This window comes from Macrotis lagotis, chromosome 5, assembly GCF_037893015.1.
Source record: "Macrotis lagotis isolate mMagLag1 chromosome 5, bilby.v1.9.chrom.fasta, whole genome shotgun sequence".
NCBI classification, from domain to species: Eukaryota; Metazoa; Chordata; class Mammalia; order Peramelemorphia; family Peramelidae; genus Macrotis; species Macrotis lagotis.
In genome coordinates, this window is record NC_133662.1 from 5,553,474 (window position 1) to 5,572,158 (window position 18,685).

Here is an 18,685-nt window from a genome sequence, read left to right on the forward strand (position 1 = left end):
AGCCTTATGACCCTGGACAAATCACTTCATCTCTTTCTGCCCAAGTTTCCTCATCTGTAAAACGGGTCAGACATTACCTCACAGGGTAGGGCAAAGCTGCTAAGACAGTATCCAGAACAGGGTAAATGCTTAATACTTGCCTTAAAATATAATTATATCTAATTAGCTAATTAATGAAGTCAATAAACATTTATTAAGTAGTTATTATGTATTTCAAGATCTTCCATTGGTCTTTCTAGAACTAATGCTTCATTGAGGTTTGAAGGTAGCCTGAGGTTCTCAAAATTCATGCTCAGAAAGTACAAATTTTGCTAGCTCTTACCAAGCTAATAGGCCTTTCAGTTCTAGGAAGACTTCAAGTTTTCCACGTGGGCACCAGATCTGTTAAGTTCAGAGAGACACAACACCATCATGTTGACCATATGTGATAAATTTAATTAATGATAACTAATGAAATCAACTACTGAGATGTGGATGGATTTCAATCTTCATAAATCATTGAAGTTCTGAAACAATAAGACACTAAGAAAAAGACAAATATTAAATAAGACATAATACCTAGACTTAAGAAACTTATAGAACAGTACAAATAGGAAAATGAAAATTTTCAGCAAGAATAAGGAAGCCATTCTAAGCCTAGAAGAGGTTATGAAAAAAAAGCAAATTATGTCTTTGAAATGACGCTGTCTTCTTCTCCCCACCCAATTCCTTTCAATTTCCCACTTCTATGACTTTCTTTCACTTTGCCTCAGAAAGCCCTCTCTCTCCCTCTCTTCAAGATGATTATCTTTTAAAATCCCACCCAAGAGACAGCTAGGTGGTAAGGTGGATAGAGCAACAAATAGAGCAAGTCAGGAGGACTTGAGTTCAGATATGACCTCAGACACTTAATAATTACATATCTTTGTGAGCTTGGGCAAGTCAATTAAGCCTATTGCCTTACAAAAACCAAAAAAATAAAATAAAATAAAATTCCATACAAGCTTCCCTGATATCCTCTGGTCTGTAATAACGTTGTTTCTTGGACCTCACAAAGCACTTTGTTTTGAAATTTACTTATCATATAATGATATATATTAGCATTACCTGTATAAGCATCACAATCACCTTGCCCCCCACTAAATAGCAAGCTCCATAAGGATGAAGACAGCATTTTAGATCTGTCAGTCTCTAACTGTATGACCTTGGGTGAGTCACTGAATATCTCTAAATTTGCTTCCTCAACTATAAAATTAAGGGGTTGGGCTAAGATCTCTTCTATCTCCAACAATATATGTATCTTATCATACTTCTTCTCTTTCTCTAATGATACACGCTGTTATAAATGAAAAGAGAAGGGTAGCTAGTCAAGAAGACCTGAGCTCAACTCTGGCCTCAGACAATAATTACTTAGCTGTGTGACCTTGGGCAAGTCACTTAACCCCATTGCCTTACAAAAAACAAGCCAAAAAACTCTAATGAGTGAGTAAATGAAAAGGGCCTTTACTAAATGTTTTCTGAGGGGCAGCTAGGTGGCATAGTGGATAAAGCACCGGCCCTGGAGTCAGAAGTACCTGGGTTCAAATCCGGTCTCAGACACCTAATAATTACCAAGCTGTTCAGCCTTGGGCAAGCCACTTAACCCCATTTGCCTTGCAAAAAAAACCTGAATAAATAAATAAATGTTTTCTGAGTCCATGATGCATACTCACTACTAGGTAACTGATAGTTTAGCCAGAGATAGTAGAGCTGCACCTGGAACCTCAAAAACCATCAAGTTCAACTCCCTCCTGTTATAGGTAACAAAACTGAGGCCCAAGGAGGTGAATGTCTTGCCTAAGGTCACAGGGGTAGTAAATATCAGAAGTGAAATTTGAACCCAAGTCCTCTGATTACAGAGCCAGTACCTGTACCACTGTACTATGAGACCATAGAGGCTTTGTTTGGAGTAATACAATGATTATAGAGCTGGAAAAAATGGTCAAACTTTGGCCAGGTTGTCTCTTTTTTCTGAAGCTAACAATCCATCATATTTCTTCTCATGTGCTTAATTCACCCAAGCTGTTCAAGCAAAACGCTCCTGAGGACTGAATTCCACGTCTCCTCCTTTATGGAAGATACAAATGGCAACCAGGCAGAGAAGAGCTGCAATCCTTGGAGACTGCACTGCCATAAGGAACACCTGACCCGGATGTTCTCTGAGTACCAAGAAAACAAAATGCATCGTATCCTTGCTTGGATTTCCTCACAGGGCACTCAAAGCCAGGGAGAAAAACTAGTGTAGACTAAAACTATCAGGGAACCACTGACTTAAAGCAGGACAAAGTCCAGAAGACACTACAATGAGACAGATGTCTCAGAGGCATGATGGACAATGTCTTGAAAGGCCTAATGTTTGGAGAACTCTTGGTAGTTAATAGCATTGACAAGTAAATCCATCTAATTTTTTTTCCTAATTGGGCTTCTCTATGCAGGGATAAATAACAGGTTGGCTGCTGTAGAGATTAAACTTCCCCAGTAGCCAAAGAAAACCAGCAGTGTGGCAATGTGGATAAAGTACTTCCCAGCCTTGGAGTTGGGAAACCCTTGGTTTGAATGGAGCCCCTGAAACTCCCTGGCTGTGGAATCATTGACAAAGTCCCTCAGGTTTCTCATTTATAAGGTAGATATTATAGTTCTTGTAATTTCTACTTTGCAGGGATGTTGTAAGGCTCAAATGGATAATGGAGATAAAGTGCTTTGTGTAACTTAAAACCCTATGGAAATGTCAGCTATTATTAAAAGACAGATTATAAATAGCAGTGGCAGCACAGACTTCTACCCAAACATGGATAGCTTCTACTCTCAACTGCAGGGTCCTCTTGCAAAGACAGTTATCACTCCATCCCCAATATGGACATTGTTGTCAGTGGTGGCCAACCAAGAAAGGAAAGAGGGGAGGGAAAAGGGACACATGGGAACATATAGTTCTGGGACCTCTAAACCCAGATATTCAGCAATTCATGTTCACAGAGTTTCTGACACACACACACAGTCCTCCACCTGGAGCCTACATGCAAATTACTTCACAGAAGTACTGCCATACACATTAGCAGAAATTTATAAACTTGAGGTCTAAAAGAATTATGTCAAACAAAAGAGAAATTAGGGAGTATGGAGGTAAAAATTTGAACCAAAAACTAAAATTATCACTCCTAGAATAACCAAAATCTGCATTCCTACTGGGTTGATGAAAAATTTTGCTGACTAGTACTTGCAAAAACTGCAGAAATATAGTCAGTATTCTCAGAGATAATCATTTTTCATCTTGGGAATGGTTTGCCTCCTCCTTTGCTGCTGACAAGACTGAGGATCAAGTCAGTGTGAGTCACGCTGTATGGGGTGGGGCTTGGGGGGATCAGCATAGTCCCCATATTTCCCTTTCCATCCCTCCACATTCTCCACAAAGAGCTCATTAAACTGTGGCGAATATAAGACTGAGCTAAGATATTTCTTAGGGGTAGCAATGAGGATGGAAGGCTGAATTCATGCAACAGCATAGTAAGAAGCACATAAGGTTATGCAGTCCTTGAACCCTAGGAGAATTTGGCTTTAAAAAGCTTCCTTAGTCACTGCTGCACTCCTACAAACTGGGGGTTGTTACATTTGCACATCTACTCCCTAAGAAACTTTTTCAGAAAAATTACTCTGGTGAAATTATTATTCCTTCAACCCATCTCTGAAATTTATATCAACCTACTTCCCTAAAAAGATATTGGTCCATTCACTTACTTGTGATTTTATCCCTATGATTTTAGGCTATAAAATGTAAATTGTGCACAGTCTCCCAAAGATCTTATGCCTGAATCTAAATTTAATCTGAGAGAGAAGGTACTACCCTTAAATAAATGGGCTTGTTAAGAAGTCACTGTCTTGAATTGTTAATAATCCCAGTATGCTTGTCAGTAATGAAAAATTGGAGTAAAAGAAACAAAACCAAAGCATGAAATTTAATTCCTACCTATCTTCCATGAGGGCAATAGCTCTTCAACCCATGGTGTTTTCCTTAACTTAGTACGACTAGGGTTTCTACTGCTTGAAAATGTGGTGTCAAAGTACAAATGTCCATGCATTCTGGATCTGAAGATGGGCACCAGGCAACATGGTGATGACGCCTCCGAGGAGAAGAAAGCCCGCCACATAAAGAAGTGTGAACAAAGTACCTCTGCTTCCCTTGGGGTTCGCATCTGTGGCATGCAGGTAGGACGGACAGGTCAGCAATCTAACAGCACAGGGGTCCCACCTTTGCCCTCCACATGCAATAATATTAAGTGACCCACCTAGAAGCTTCTCCAGACATTTGACTAGCCAACCATTTAAAGGGAAACACTGAGTAGCTCCAACAGACAACGATTAAAGCTTTTTTTTTTTAGGTTTTTGCAAGGCAAACGGGGTTAAGTGGCTTGCCCAAGGCCACACAGCTAGGTAACTATTAAGTGTCTGAGACCTGATTTGAACCCAGGTACTCCTGACTCCAGGGCCGGTGCTTTATCCACTGCGCCACCTAGCCGCCCCCACGATTAAACCTTATTATAATCTGGGTATGTGTTTTGTCAGCTCACCTGTCACTAAAGTGACAAAAAGTATCATTTTGGAACTTGATCTTATAGTCTTGGGGCAGCTGAAACTTTCAACAATATCTCTGTGACTTTTGCCTATAGAATCATCAGACCTTTAATACTAGCAGGTGCCAAGGATTTGGGGGAAGAGCTGAAAGAAAACAATTTCACTGTGAGACAGACTTCTTATTTTCAGTCCTTAGAAATGATAGAATTTCATCTGGATTGGGGCAGCTAGGTGGCGCAGTGGATAAAGCACCGGCCCTGGAGTCAGGAGTACCTGGGTTCAAATCAGGTCTCAGACACTTAATAGTTACCTAGCTGTGTGGCCTTGGGCAAGCCACTTAACCCCGTTTGCCTTGCAAAAACCTAAAAAAAAAAAAAATGACAGAATTGAACCCTTCAATTCTCTGCTGTTGAAAGGAGAGCTTAATGTCTGTGTTCCCATTTGTAATGTACCCTTCTTAATCTACCATTTTTTTCTTACTGATGCCATTGGTTTTGATTAAGAATGTGTAAAGACTAAGTTAAGGCAAAAGGATGTTTAATTTCATTTCCCTGATACAACAGTTCATTTTTATTGCTCTGCTATAGCTTACACAAGAAGCTGCAGAAAACTAGGAGGAAATTAAGCTTCTCATGCTCATTCATTCTTATGGTCTGTCTAGTCAGAGCAAAACTAGACAACGATTTGGTGGTAAACATTATAGCCTTCCTTAATTGAAACTGCCACCCCATAAAGCAAGGCATTTAATCTATAAATTTCCTTCACATACGTCCCTTTAAAAATGTGGAATACCACCCTCACATGAGTGAAGCATGATGATTTGTAGCATCAACTGCATCTTTCTCTGGACCCCAACTTTCTTAAACTGCTCTGATTTATTTAGTCAACAATACCAGTTATATATACTATACAAAAGCTAATTTGGCACCTGGATCACTGAAAAGAAAGTAGAGAACCAACAGTTCCTTCTTGAAGGTTTCTCTGTAAATGGAATCCAGAGTTTTAGAACTGTTGTGACCTAACCTGATATATCACCCTAGTCCAACCCTTTTGTTTTACAGAGGAGAAAATTCACTGACTTACGACTTCCCCACATCCACCCAGATGAGGGCAGAACTGAGTTTATAACTCAGAGCTCCTGAACCTGAGCCCAGAACTCTTTCAATTATATCTGACTCTTTGTGACCCCCCTTTTGGGGTTTTCTAGACAAAGATAGTGGAGTATTTTGCCATTTCTTTTTTCAGCTCATTTGACAGGAAATGGAGGCAGACAGGTGGAGTGACTTGCCCTGAGTCACACATCTAATATGTGTCTGAAGCCAACTTTGAACTCAAGAAGATGAGTCTTCCTGAATCCAAGTTAGACATTCTTTCCACTATACCATCTAGCTGCCTTCACTGATTAACAAAATTTTAAGAGTATTACAAGTTTGGAACTCAGAATTGATAGATATGATAGACATGGGGCAGGTTAGCAATAATTCTTCACATCATATTAGACAGTATAGCAAAATGCTAATTCCTCCTGTCTGCTATGTTAGCTTCTACGTATGACTTAGCCACTGCTACCACAACTACAAGTGTGGGAAGAAGAGGAGGAAGGTGGGAAGGGCCCCTGTTACTATTGCTGTGCTCCATTCAGACAGCCAAAATCTCTCTCCTGTCTGATTACTTCTAGTAAGTCACTATGAGGGTACAGTTAGTGCCAAAGAGCTGGAACCATGATTACTGCAGAACTACCCTACCCCATCCACCTTATTTATATTTCTGTGAATCTCATTTTTAAAAATTCATCTAGCCTTCTTCCTAGAGCATTGGGTACAATTTTCAAATTTTCATTAGAGCTATCAAGATAATATTTGCTAAAATTTAAATTGAAGAGGAACAGAATCAGGGCTTAATCATTTGGAGGATGACACTGAAATTCCATAAGATACATTTACTTGTTCACTATAATAAGATACATTTACTTGTTCACTGTATCTTCAGCATAGGGTTATTTAGTAAGTAAAACTATCTCTATTCTAACCCCTCTCTAATCCATCCTTTACATGCCTGCCAGGATAATTTCTTAATGCAAAGGTGTGACCATGTTAAATCTCTTCTTTAAAAGTAACTTTTCTGGGGCTTCCCATTGCCTTCTGATAAAGAATAAAAATTCTAAGGGCAGCTAGGTGGTACAGTGGATAGGGCACTGACTCCAGAGTCAGAAGGTCCTGAGTTCAAATCCAGCCTCAGAAACTTGATACTTATTAGTTGGGTGACTTAGGCAAGTCACTTAACCCTACTACCTCAAAAAAAAAATTCTACTAGGAGAAACCAAACTCAATGCAGCAGGTGTTTAGCCTGACCCCATCTTCTAAACAAGGACAGCTACATTATTTGTGTAATAACAGGATAGAAAGTTAACTTCGCTGAACCTCGGTTTTGAAATGTATAAATGGAAATAGTGATATTCATATGGATGTGAGGAAAGTACTTTGTAAGCTTTAAAGCACTGTTAGAAATATGAATTATGGTAATTGTTATTATTGTTATGAGTCAGTATAATAGACTCATTATATGGAATCAGAATTCTAGCTTTGCTATTAATTCTCTAAATAGTTGAGCCAGGGTAAACCACCTGGCTCTATGGGCCTCCATTTCCTGACTCATAAAATTTCCATAAAGTGGGATGAGGTGATCTCTAAGATCCCTTTAAAGGACTATGATCTTATGAATGAATTGCTTCTCACAAACATTCAAAGTCCTTCAACAAACACTGATAAAGCAGTTCGGGGGTGTAAGGCAATAGGGATACAAAGACTAAAACAAAACAGTCCCAGACCTCAGGGAGGAAGGTGTCTGTGAGTAAAACATGCCAATGATCAGAGGAGTACTAGAGCAAAGGATGAGACCAAAGGAGAGATCCACAAAGTGTTCCAGACAAACAGGAAGAAGGGAGGAAAACATTCCAAAGTTAGAGCAATCAGGGGAGTTTCTACAAAGGAATTGTCAGCTTCACTGAGGCTTGGAGGAGGAAAGGAATTCTAAAACATAGCAGTGAAGAAGGATAATGTTCTAGAGAAGGGTGGAAAGGGCAAGGAGAGAGAAAGAGGAGGAAGGAAAGAAAAAATGAATGGAGGGTAAGGAAGAAGGTATGAAATGCCCAAGAGCCCTTGCCATCTGTCTCCAATTTAAAAGCCCTTTTACTGAGGGCCCTCAAACCAATAACCCAGGGAAGACTATTGTCTTCACCTCCTCACCTACTTAAGTTCTTTCCTTCTTTTTTGCTTTCCCTTTTCTTCCTTTTTTGTTTCCTTCCTTTTTTTCTTCCTTCCTCCTCCTTTCTTTTAAGTAAATGTATCTTTATGAAGTTTTCCTGATTCTCTAGCTGAAAATTTCTCCTTCCTCAAATTGTTCCTTATATTTTGTCTAAACCATGTCTTTGCACTTAACACATTCCTCCAATGAAACCCAGTAAGTTGTGAACAGGCCTTTCTTCCCCATTATAACACAAGTTGCTCAAGAGCAATGTCTATATTGCACCTATCTTTGTATCCCTAGTACCTAACATACTATAGGCATTTTATAGATATGATTTTTTTTTTAGATTTTTCAAGGCAATGGGGTTAAGTGTCTTGCCCAAGGCCACACGGCTAGGTAATTATTAAGTGTCTGAGGTTGGATTTGAACCCAGGTACTCCTGACTCCAAGGCCAGTGCTCTATTCACTGCGCCACCTAGCCCCCCCATAGGTATGATTCTAATGACATGAAATTAAAGTCCAAACAGAAAGTATTTTAAAACCTAGAAGCTACATTTGCATTTAATGGTGGCTATTAAAAATGTCAACCTTATCTAAGCTGTGTTTCCTAGAAACTTGACTATACCTTATATAAGTTCATAATGTTGCAATATAACAAGAAATAATTTTCAGGAAAGCTTTCACTCATCTTATTCTTGTTCTCCTTTTTTATCCCAAGGTTTATCAAGCTGATTCAAACCACTTTCTCTGCAAAGATAAATACTATGGAAGGAAACTTTCAACTGATGGGTTCAGACAAGCTCTTTATCAGTTCCTGCACAATGGCCTACACCTTCGAACAGATCTCCTGGAACCCATTCTTTTCCAGCTCAAGGCTCTCCTCTCAGTAATTAAGAACCAGAGTTCCTATCGGTTCTACTCCAGTTCTCTCCTCATCATCTATGATGGACAAATGCCTCCAGAAAGAACTACAGGCAGTCATCTTCAGGGATGCTTGCAGAAGACAAACTGTTCCTCTCCAGAAGGGCTCTCCAAAGTTGATATTCGTATGATAGACTTTGCACATACAACTTACAAGGGCTCTCGGTACAATCACCCCATCTATGATGGACCAGATCATGGCTATATTTTTGGCCTAGAAAATCTAATCCAAATCCTTCAGGATATCTCAGAAGTTGAATGACACTTGATGAAACTGTGAGGACTTCGCTGGGATACAGTTCTCAAAAGGGACCTACTTTTAGAAAGGGTAGACTATGCAACCCCACAGCTTTTTAGTCACCATGTCTGCTTATAAGAACTGGAAGAAGAGCCCAGAAGCTTCCTATACAAGGCAAGAGACTTTTATGGGAAATAATGCTAAAGAAGTCAGCTGCATGGAAAACCCACTTTGAATTAATTCCACATACTCTTGAATCACAACATGAGGCTATTAGCACCAAAGTAGAATTCAATTGAGCAGCTAGGTGGTAAAGTGCATAGAGGACTAGGTCTGGAATCAAGAAGACTCACCTTCCTGAATTCAAATTTGGCCTCAGAAGCATACTGGCTATGTGACCCTGGGCACATAGCTTAGCCCCATTTGCCTCAGTTTCCTCATCTGTAAAATGAGCTGGAGAAGGAAATGGCAAACGAAGAAAACCTCAAATGGGGTCATGAAGAGTTGGACATGACTAAAAACTCCTGAAAAAAAAGAATTCAATATGAGTCCATTTTGAATGTCATTCAAGAGTAATTAGTTATTGAAGTAACAAAATAACCTCATTAAGGAGAATTTTACCTATCAATTGGTCCCACAGCATGGACCTTAAGGACAATGTTTTAGCAAGGTACTGGTATATTTATTTGTATCTATGATAATCCCTTCCATTTGTTTTGCTGCAGTCCTAACAGAAACTATGAGGCAACTAAAACACTACTTGAAAAAAGTCTTAAAGACATAACCCCAATGTCTTTCTGCTTAGATAGGTTACTCTCTCTGAAAAATGCACAAAGAATTGATTAAGGGATTGTATCCTTTTCAAGAGACATTTTCCAAGGGACAGAATCCAACAGAATGAGTCTACAAGTCTGAGCTTTTTTTTTCTTTTTTTTCACTCAGGCTCATAATGATGGGCCAACAATAAGACTATGCTTGAGTCATGGCAAAACTAACAGACTAAGTTTTCCATTATCGTGAATCAACACCTATGTGTCTCATTGAGGCTATATAGAATCTATATAGAATATAGAAACTATATAGAATCATAAATGATGATTAGAATGGTTCTGTTATGTATTGTTGACCATGTTGTGACATACTATGTCACGTAGATTCAAATAGGGTAAGAATGAGTCAAGGATGAGCCACTTATGATGAACTATAATTTATATATACATATATAAACATATATATATACATATATATGCATGTATATATAAAGTTTTTATTTATTTTGGGAGGGAGTCTGGGGGTAAGGGTCAGGGAGGAACAGGAGGACTGACTGAAGGGGCACTGGCAACCCAGGTAAAATGTTTACAAGATTAGTGGATAAATGTAAATATGGAGCAAGCTGCAAAAAATTCTAATTAATTCCTTTCTGTGCAGGGTGAAAACCTATTATACTACCCTATTACAGAGATATAGAACTCAATTAAGAAAATAAATTTGTTAATAAAATTGCTTGGGTCACTAGTACTTATTTGGTGTGTCTGATTACCCTTTCTGTTTATTTATTCTAATCATCATGCAACAGAGTGATTTCATTTCATAAGTGACTTGAGAGTTAGTGGAAAGCAGTTGGAGTGCTAGGGTTGGGCTTTAGAAGGCCAAGATTCAAGTCCCAGTTCTTCTAATTACTATTTGTATGATCCTTGGAAAGTAGTTTACCCTCTATGAGATTCAGTTTCCTCAAGTGAAGTATGATATAGCCACATATATGTACTATTCATCTCACAAGATTAAGGGGAAAGTGTTTCATTTAAGATGTAAAATACTTTATAAGCTAGAAAATTATTTCATCCATTTTCCCCATTTCCTTACTTGCATTCATTCTAGAAGAAGCTGAGTTGGTTAAAAGTTCTTATTGGCTACAAAATACTGGTGTTGATTTGCAAGGCTGGCTACCAGATCTGATAAATAGACCTTTCACTTGAACCTTATTAAAGAAAAACTAAATAAAAATCTCTGAACTGTCAAAGGTAACTACCTACAATGAGTTTTCAGTTATCCAGTTCATAGATCAGCAGAAAGAACACTGTAGAGAAATTCAGGAGACCTGTTTAAGTTCTGGTTTTGTCATTTTGAATAAGTTACTCCTCCTCCTCTAAGCCTCCCTCAATTTCTTTATCTAGAAGATGAAAGGGTGAAGCTAGATATTACTAAGCTTCCTTTAAACTTTACATTTTCAAGACCTATCATGCTATGCAAATGGATGAGGTTAGTAAGCCAAAAAACTTTTTTGATATTGTAGTCAAATGTATTGTTTTTTTCCTCACAAATAACATTTGCCTCCCTAATTATAGGTTCATGGGATTTATAACTGAAAAGGACTTTAGATGTAATTTATTTCAATACTCTAATTTTATGCTGAAAGAAACTATGGCCCAAATAGATCACCTGAGTAGCAATTAGCAAGCTAAGGATTAGAAACCAGGTCTCTTGACTCCAAATCCTTTGCTCTTTTCTACTAAACCACATGCAAATACTAATATTATAATTAGACTTCATTCCCTGAGCTCCTGGAGCATGTTGGAAGCCAGTCTATAATTAAAATTTCCACTAAAGAAGTTGTGTAACAGAGAGGTGTCTAGTGATGAATTTGGAGTCAGGAGAAACCTAGGTTCTAATTCTACCTCAGACTTCTATTACCTATAGCCCAAGGCAAGGCACTTAACATCTTTCTGCCTCTACTCTCATATAAAAAAATGAAGATAATATTATCTGTAATAATTTCCATATAGGGTTCTTGTAAAAAACAAATGAAACAGTGCAAGTTAAAAGTAGAATACAGGGGCAGCTAGGTGGCGTAGTGGATAAAGCACTGGCCCTGGAGTCAGAAGTACCTGGGTTCAAATCTGATCTCAAACACTTAATAATTACCTAGCTGTGTGGCCTTGGGCAAGCCACTTAACCCCGTTTGCCTTGCAAAAACCTAAAAAAAAAAAAAAAGGCAGAATACAAACCTTAAAGTATTATCTATACTTGTCAGCTATTATTATTATGGATCATCTACAAAGTCAATTGCTAAAACAAGATTTTCATAATGCAAATCTACCATATCAAATATAAATTCCTCCAACTAGCTTTCAATATCCTCTATTAATTGGTTCCAAACTTCATATTCAACCTATTTCCTTCTATTTCCAATATTATGAACTATCCATTCTAGCAAGACTGGTCTCCTCACTATCCTTCTAATATTACTGCTTTCATGCCCCTGTCTTCTCCTCCATTCTCCCATCAACCTGTTCAAATCCTAGGTATTCTTCAAAGCCTGTAATCCACACTCTTCTATGTGTCTACAATCAACTTCAAGGGCATCCTATACTAAAGAGCAAAATAAGGCAGGTGAGCTGAGCCACAGTGTTCACTGAACCTCAGTTGAACCACCAGTCTCAGGGCATGATCCTTGGTTTTTAAGGTTCAGATATTTAATTTTATCACTTCACCCAAGATGAACAAGCTACAGGGAGTAGACTGTTGTTAAAGGTTATTAAGGGGTTCCCTGAATTTTTTTTGAGTTGCCATATTTTCCAGAAACACTGGAACCAAACATGCAAAAGAGGCTCTGAATGTGTAGAGGACAAAGCCCCCTCCCATCTCAGAAGATGTAATTTGTTGTTTACAACCCAAACAGGATTCCCTGTGTGTCCTTAGGACCCAAGACAGACTCCAGTCAGTCTGTGCTAGGCTGGGAAAAAGCTGGAGCCCTTTGCAGACCCTTGAATCTAGTCTCTAATGGTTCTTAAATTAAAAGAATGTAGTTTTTTTTAACTGAAATTTTATTTTATTTTTCCAATTACATGTAGTGGTAGTTTTTCAACATTCATCCATTTGCAAATTTATGAATTCCACATTTTTCTATCACCTACCCTTCCCTTCCCCCTTCCCTAAGTCAATGAACAATTTGGTAAAAGTGGTACATGTACATTTGCATTTAGCATATTTTTAAATTGATCATTTTATGAAAGAGGAATTAGAACTAAGGGGAAAAAATGAGAAAGGAAGGAAAAACATAGATGCTTTAAAAAAGTGAACATAGTATGCATTCAGATTCCATGGGTTTTTTCCCTTTGGTTGTGGATGGTATTGTTCATAACAGGTCTCTCAGGGTTGTTCCTTTTTTTTTTTTAGGTTTTTGCAAGGCAAACGGGGTTAAGTGACTTGCCCAAGGCCACAGCTAGGTAATTATTAAGTGTCTGAGACTGTATTTGAACCCAAGTATTCCTGACTCCAAGGCCAGTGCTTTATCCACTACACCACCTAGCCTGCCCTCAGGGTTGCTCTTGATCTCTGAACTCTATGAGGAGTTGCATCCATTGTAGTTGATCGTGTCATAATGGTGGTGTTAATGTGTACAACATTCTCTTGGTTCTGCTCCCTTCACTCGGTATCCATTCATGTAATTCTTTCTATGCTTCTCTAAAGTCTGACCACCCATGATTTCTTATAGAATTCCATAACACTCATATACCAATAACATGTTTAGCCATTCCCCAACTGATGGGCATTCCCTCAATTTCCAATTCTTTTGAACATGTGACATTTCTTCCCATTTTTTATAATTTTTTTTGGATATAGGCCTAGATTGGTATTGCTGGGTCAAAGGATATGATCAGTTTTATTGCTCTTTGGACATAGTCCCAAATATAGAACTCCAGAATGGCTGGATCAGTTTATAACTCCACCAACAATGCGTTCAAGTACCATATTATCTCCAACATTGATCATTTTCCTTTTTTGTCATCTTAGCTTATCTAATAGGTGTGAAGTCGTATCTCATAGTTGCTTTAATTTGCATTTCTCTAATCAATAATTTTTTCATATGATTATATCTATAACTTTAATTTCTTCATCTGAAAACTGCCTGTTCATATTCATTGACCACTTTAAAAATTACTTATAATCTTATAAATTTGATTCAATTTCTACATAATTTAGAAATGAGTCCTTTAATATACAGAGAACTGAATCATATTTTTAAAACAAAAAGCTATTCCCCATTTGACAAATGGTCAAAGGATATGCAAAGGCAATTTACAGATGAGATCAAAGCAATCCATAACCACATGAAAATTTACTCTAAATCATTAATTATTAAGAGAAATACAAATTAAAGCTTCTCTGAGGTACCACCTCACGCCTCTCAGACTGGCCAATATGACCAGAAAGGATAATGATCATTGCTGGAAGGGTTGTGGGAAATCTGGGACACTATTATACTGTTGGTGGAGCTGTGAACTCATCCAACCTTTCTGGAGAGCAGTTTGGAATTGAGCCCAAAGGGCAACAAAAATGTGCATACCCTTTGACCCAGCAATACCACTACTGGGTCTATACCCTGAAGAGATGATGAAAAAGGATAAAAACATCACTTGTACAAAAATATTTATAGCAGCCCTGTTTGTGGTGGCAAAGAACTGGAAATCAAGTAAATGTCCTTCATTTGGGGAATGGCTTAGCAAACTGTGCTATATGTATATCATGGAACACTATTGTTCTATTAGAAACCAGGAGGGATGGGATTTCAGGGAAGCCTGGAGGGATTTTCACAAACTGATGCTGAGATGAACAGAACCAGAAAAACACTATATACCCTAACAGCAACATGGGGGTGATGTTCATCCTTGAAGGACTCGCTCATTCCATCAGTGCAACAATCGGGAACAATTTGGGGCTGTCTGCAAAGGAGAGTGCTATCTGTACCCAGATAAAGAGCCGTGGAGTTTGAACAAAGTTCAAGGACTGTTCCCTTTAATTTAGCGGGGGGGGGGGGGGGGGGGGGGGGGGAACAGATATCTTATTGTCTGATCTTGTTATCTCTTAGACTTTTTGTCTCTTCCTTAAGGATATGATTTCTCTCTGATCACACTCAATTTGGATCAATGTACAACATGGAAACAAAGTAAAGACTGACAGATTGCTTTCTGTGGGGGGGAATTGTAAAACTCAAATAATATCTTTAATAAAAAACTTTTTTTAAAATAAAAATAAAATGAGTCCTTTATCAGAAATATTAGCTATTGAAAATTGTTTTTCAGCTTTCTATTTTCCTTCTAATCTTGGCTGCATTGGTTTTATTAGTGCAAAACCTTTTAAATTTAATATATCATATTTCCTCACATATAAGATTCACCTTAATTTTGGGGCCCAAAATTTGAAAAAAAATGTATTACATAAAGTTATTGAACTCAAGTTTTATTCATTATGAAATTCAAGGACCTGCTGCTCATAGCATTCAGGTATCTTTTAAGCAAGTCTGGTATGTGGACACATGCTTAGTGCATTCTGTTTCATGAACCTGAAGCACCAATTGTGTCCTCCTTTGAAATTAGTCACTTCTTTTTCATCAGCAATTCTTCTCACCTCATGCTGAACCATCTTTGTGGACACAGGAATTCCAATCACCCTTTGCTCTTCAATTCTCTCTCAACCTTGCCTCTCCTGGTCTTCTTCTGTTGTGATGTTTTAAGTATGTTTTTTTTTTCTTCCCATAGCCAGTTTCAGATTGTTTTCTCAGTTGGAGGAAAACCAAATTGACACGATTTCCATTCACTTTTGCAAAGTAGATCACTTTGAACTTGGATTCAGCAAAGTATGAAAATCTTTTCTGAGCCATTTCTGGGCAGGCCGTGGCAAAACATAACCTAATATATCAGTAACAAATGGGAAACAATGAGCACAAAGACAACAAGTGAGGAAAAACTGGGAAATGAAAGTTTAAAAAATCTACAACCACTGCATAAGACACTCCCAGTTTTTAGAAATATGGTAGTCAAAACCATCCATTTTGCAATTTACAAAGTTCTTTATTTCCTCTTTGGTCATAAATTTTTCCTTTTTCCCATAGATCTGACAGATCTCTTAATTCATTTATGGTATTGTCCTTTACGTCTAAATCCTGTACCCAAGAATGCAACTTTTGCCATCAACTTGTCCTTCCCTTCGGGAAATGTTTTGTCCCTTTTCCCCCACCTTTCTTCTCCCATGCCATATTCCTTTCTGTTTTCTCCTACTCTTTTTGATGTACAGTCATAATTATGCAAACTTCTGTAAGGGGTGTGAACTCTTTGGGTTCACATGCTTTGTGGCACTGATTACCTATTGACAACTGATGCTAACCAAACTTTAAAAAAAACTGCTTTGCAAAGCATCAAACCAATTTACATTATTTACATTCGAGGGATATATCTTCTAATGACCATTAGACTTGTGCTTTATATCTCAGAAACTCCATTAGTAACATAGTCTTTTTAGAGTTGGAAGAAAATTTGGATACTTTTAATCCAACTCCCTTGTTTCACAAGAGAAGAAACATTTGACTTGCCCAATCCAGATTTGATTATAAACACAGTGTTTGTTCCCCCTTAGAAAAACAAACTAGTTAGGTTTATGTTGTATATTGAGCCCAAAGTCAGAGCAAAGGAAATTGAAAGATTTTGAGGAATATTTCATATTTATCTAGGACTTGGGAGGAGAGCATGAGGTTGATGAATTTGTGATGCTCTGCTTCAATTCAATTCACATACAAGTCAAGACAACACCTTTGTGATGTCATTGGTTCCCTTTGAGAAAGACTGGGAACAAAAAGAAAATTTCATCTTTGCCAGAGATTCCCCAACCTTTCTAAGAAAAGGAATTATTTTTCATGTTCCCTATTTGTAAGGAGAATACTAATCACCATTTAAATCTTAATATCACCAGGGGTTAAGAATATAGTGGTGCTAACAAAGAAGTCCTTGAGGGAAGCTGACTTTCTTTCCTGCTAGGAATCACAGCAAATTGTAAAGCATGGTGGAAAGAAGAGTGTGGTGGCTCAGCTGTTTGGAAATCTTTTTTTTTTTAGGGTTTTTTTTTTTTTGCAAGGCAATGGGGTCAAGTGGCTTGCCCAAGACCACACAACTAGATAATTATTAAGTGTCTGAGGTCAGATTTGAACTCAGGTACTCCTGACTACATGGCCAGTGCTCTATCCACTGCGCCACCTAGCCACCCCTGGAAGTCTTCTAATACAGGTGTGTACAATTCACCATCCTCAAAGCCCATTCTTGTAGCCTCCTTCACATAACCAGAAAATGAAGCAACAGGTGAACCCATACATCAGTTTTACAACATCACACATCAGTTTAACCATTGACAATACAGTTCAACTTTTTCAAGTAACTAATATTATATTATATATTATATATATCTACTATCAGAGATTTTTTAAAAGATATGTATCCATATGTATATGTATTAGGATCTTTATTTTAAAATTTTATTTAAAATTTTTTTCTTTTTCTTTTTTTTAGAAAGATTTTATTTTGAGTTTTGAAATTTTTCCCCAATCTTGTTTCCCTCCCCCACCCCCACAGAAGGCAGTCTGTTAGTCTTTACATTGTATACATTGATATAAGTTGAATGTGATGAGAGAGAAATCATATCCTAAAGGAAGATAGTATGTAATATAACAGAATTACATAATAAGATAACATTTTTTTAATTAAAGGTAATAGTCTTTGGCCTTTGTTCAAACTCCACAAATCTTTCTCTGGATATAGATGTCATCCTCCATCGCAGATATCCCAAAATTGTGCCTGATTGTTGCCCTGTTGGTATGAACAAGTCCATCAAGGTTGATCATCATTCCCATACTGCTATTAGGGTGTACAATGTTTTTCTGGTTCTGCTCATCTCTCTCAGCATCAGTTCATGCAAATCCCTCTAGGCTTCCCTGAATTTCCATCCTTCCTGGTTTCTAATAGAACAACAATAGTGTTCCATGACATACATATACCACAGTTTGTTAAGCCATTCCCCAATTGAAGGACATTTACTTAATTTCCAATTTTTTGCCACCACAAACAGGGTTGCTATGAATATTTTTGTACAAGTGATGTTTTTACCCCTTTTCATCATCTTTTCAGGGTATAGACCCAGTAGTGGTATTGCTGGGTCAAAGGGTATGCACATTTTTGTTGCCCTTTGGGCTCAATTCCAAACTGCTCTCCAGAAAGGTTGGATGAGTTCACAGCTCCACTAATAATGTATTAGTGTCCCAGATTTCCCACATACCCTCCAACATTGATCATTGTCCTTTCTAGTCATATTGGCTAGTCTGAGAGGTGTGAGGTGGTACCTCAGAGATACTTTAATTTGCATTTCTCTAATAAGTAATGATTTGGAGCAATTTTTCATGACTATTGATCGTTTTGATTTCCTCATCTATATATTGCCTTTGCATATCCTTTGACCATTTGTCAATTGTGGAATGGCTTTTTTTTTCAAAATGACTCAGTTCTCTGTATATTTTAGAAATGAGTCCTTTGTCAGAAATACTAGTTGTAAAAAATGTTTCCCAATTTACTACATTTCTTTTAATCTTGGTTACAGTAGTTTTGTCTGTGCAAAATCTTTTTAATTTAATGTAATCAAAATTTTCTAGTTTGTTTTTAGTGATGTTCTCCACCTCTTCCTTGGTCACTAACTGCTTTCCTTTCCATAGATCTGACAGGTAAATTACTCCTTGATCTTCTAGTTTGCTTATAATATTGTTTTATGTGTCTAGATCCTGTATCCATTTTGATCTTATCTTGGTATAGGGTGTGAGGTGTTGGTCTAATCTAAAGTTCTTCCATACTAATTTCCAATTTTCCCAACAGTTTTTATCAA

General features: G+C 37.7%; 1 protein-coding gene across 3 annotated transcripts in view; it reads left to right on the top strand.

The window, feature by feature from the left end:
• Positions 1-12,735, top strand: part of IP6K3 (inositol hexakisphosphate kinase 3) — a 39,521-nt gene extending 26,786 nt beyond the window's left edge. For all 3 annotated transcript variants that reach the window (XM_074236532.1, XM_074236533.1, XM_074236534.1), the window contains exons 4-6: positions 2,041-2,204; positions 4,043-4,218; positions 8,549-12,735. In XM_074236532.1, the coding sequence (XP_074092633.1) occupies positions 2,041-2,204; positions 4,043-4,218; positions 8,549-9,013 (805 nt within the window). In that variant the 3' untranslated portion in view covers positions 9,014-12,735. The remainder of the gene's footprint in view (positions 1-2,040; positions 2,205-4,042; positions 4,219-8,548) is intronic.
• The last annotated feature ends 5,950 nt before the right edge of the window (positions 12,736-18,685 follow it).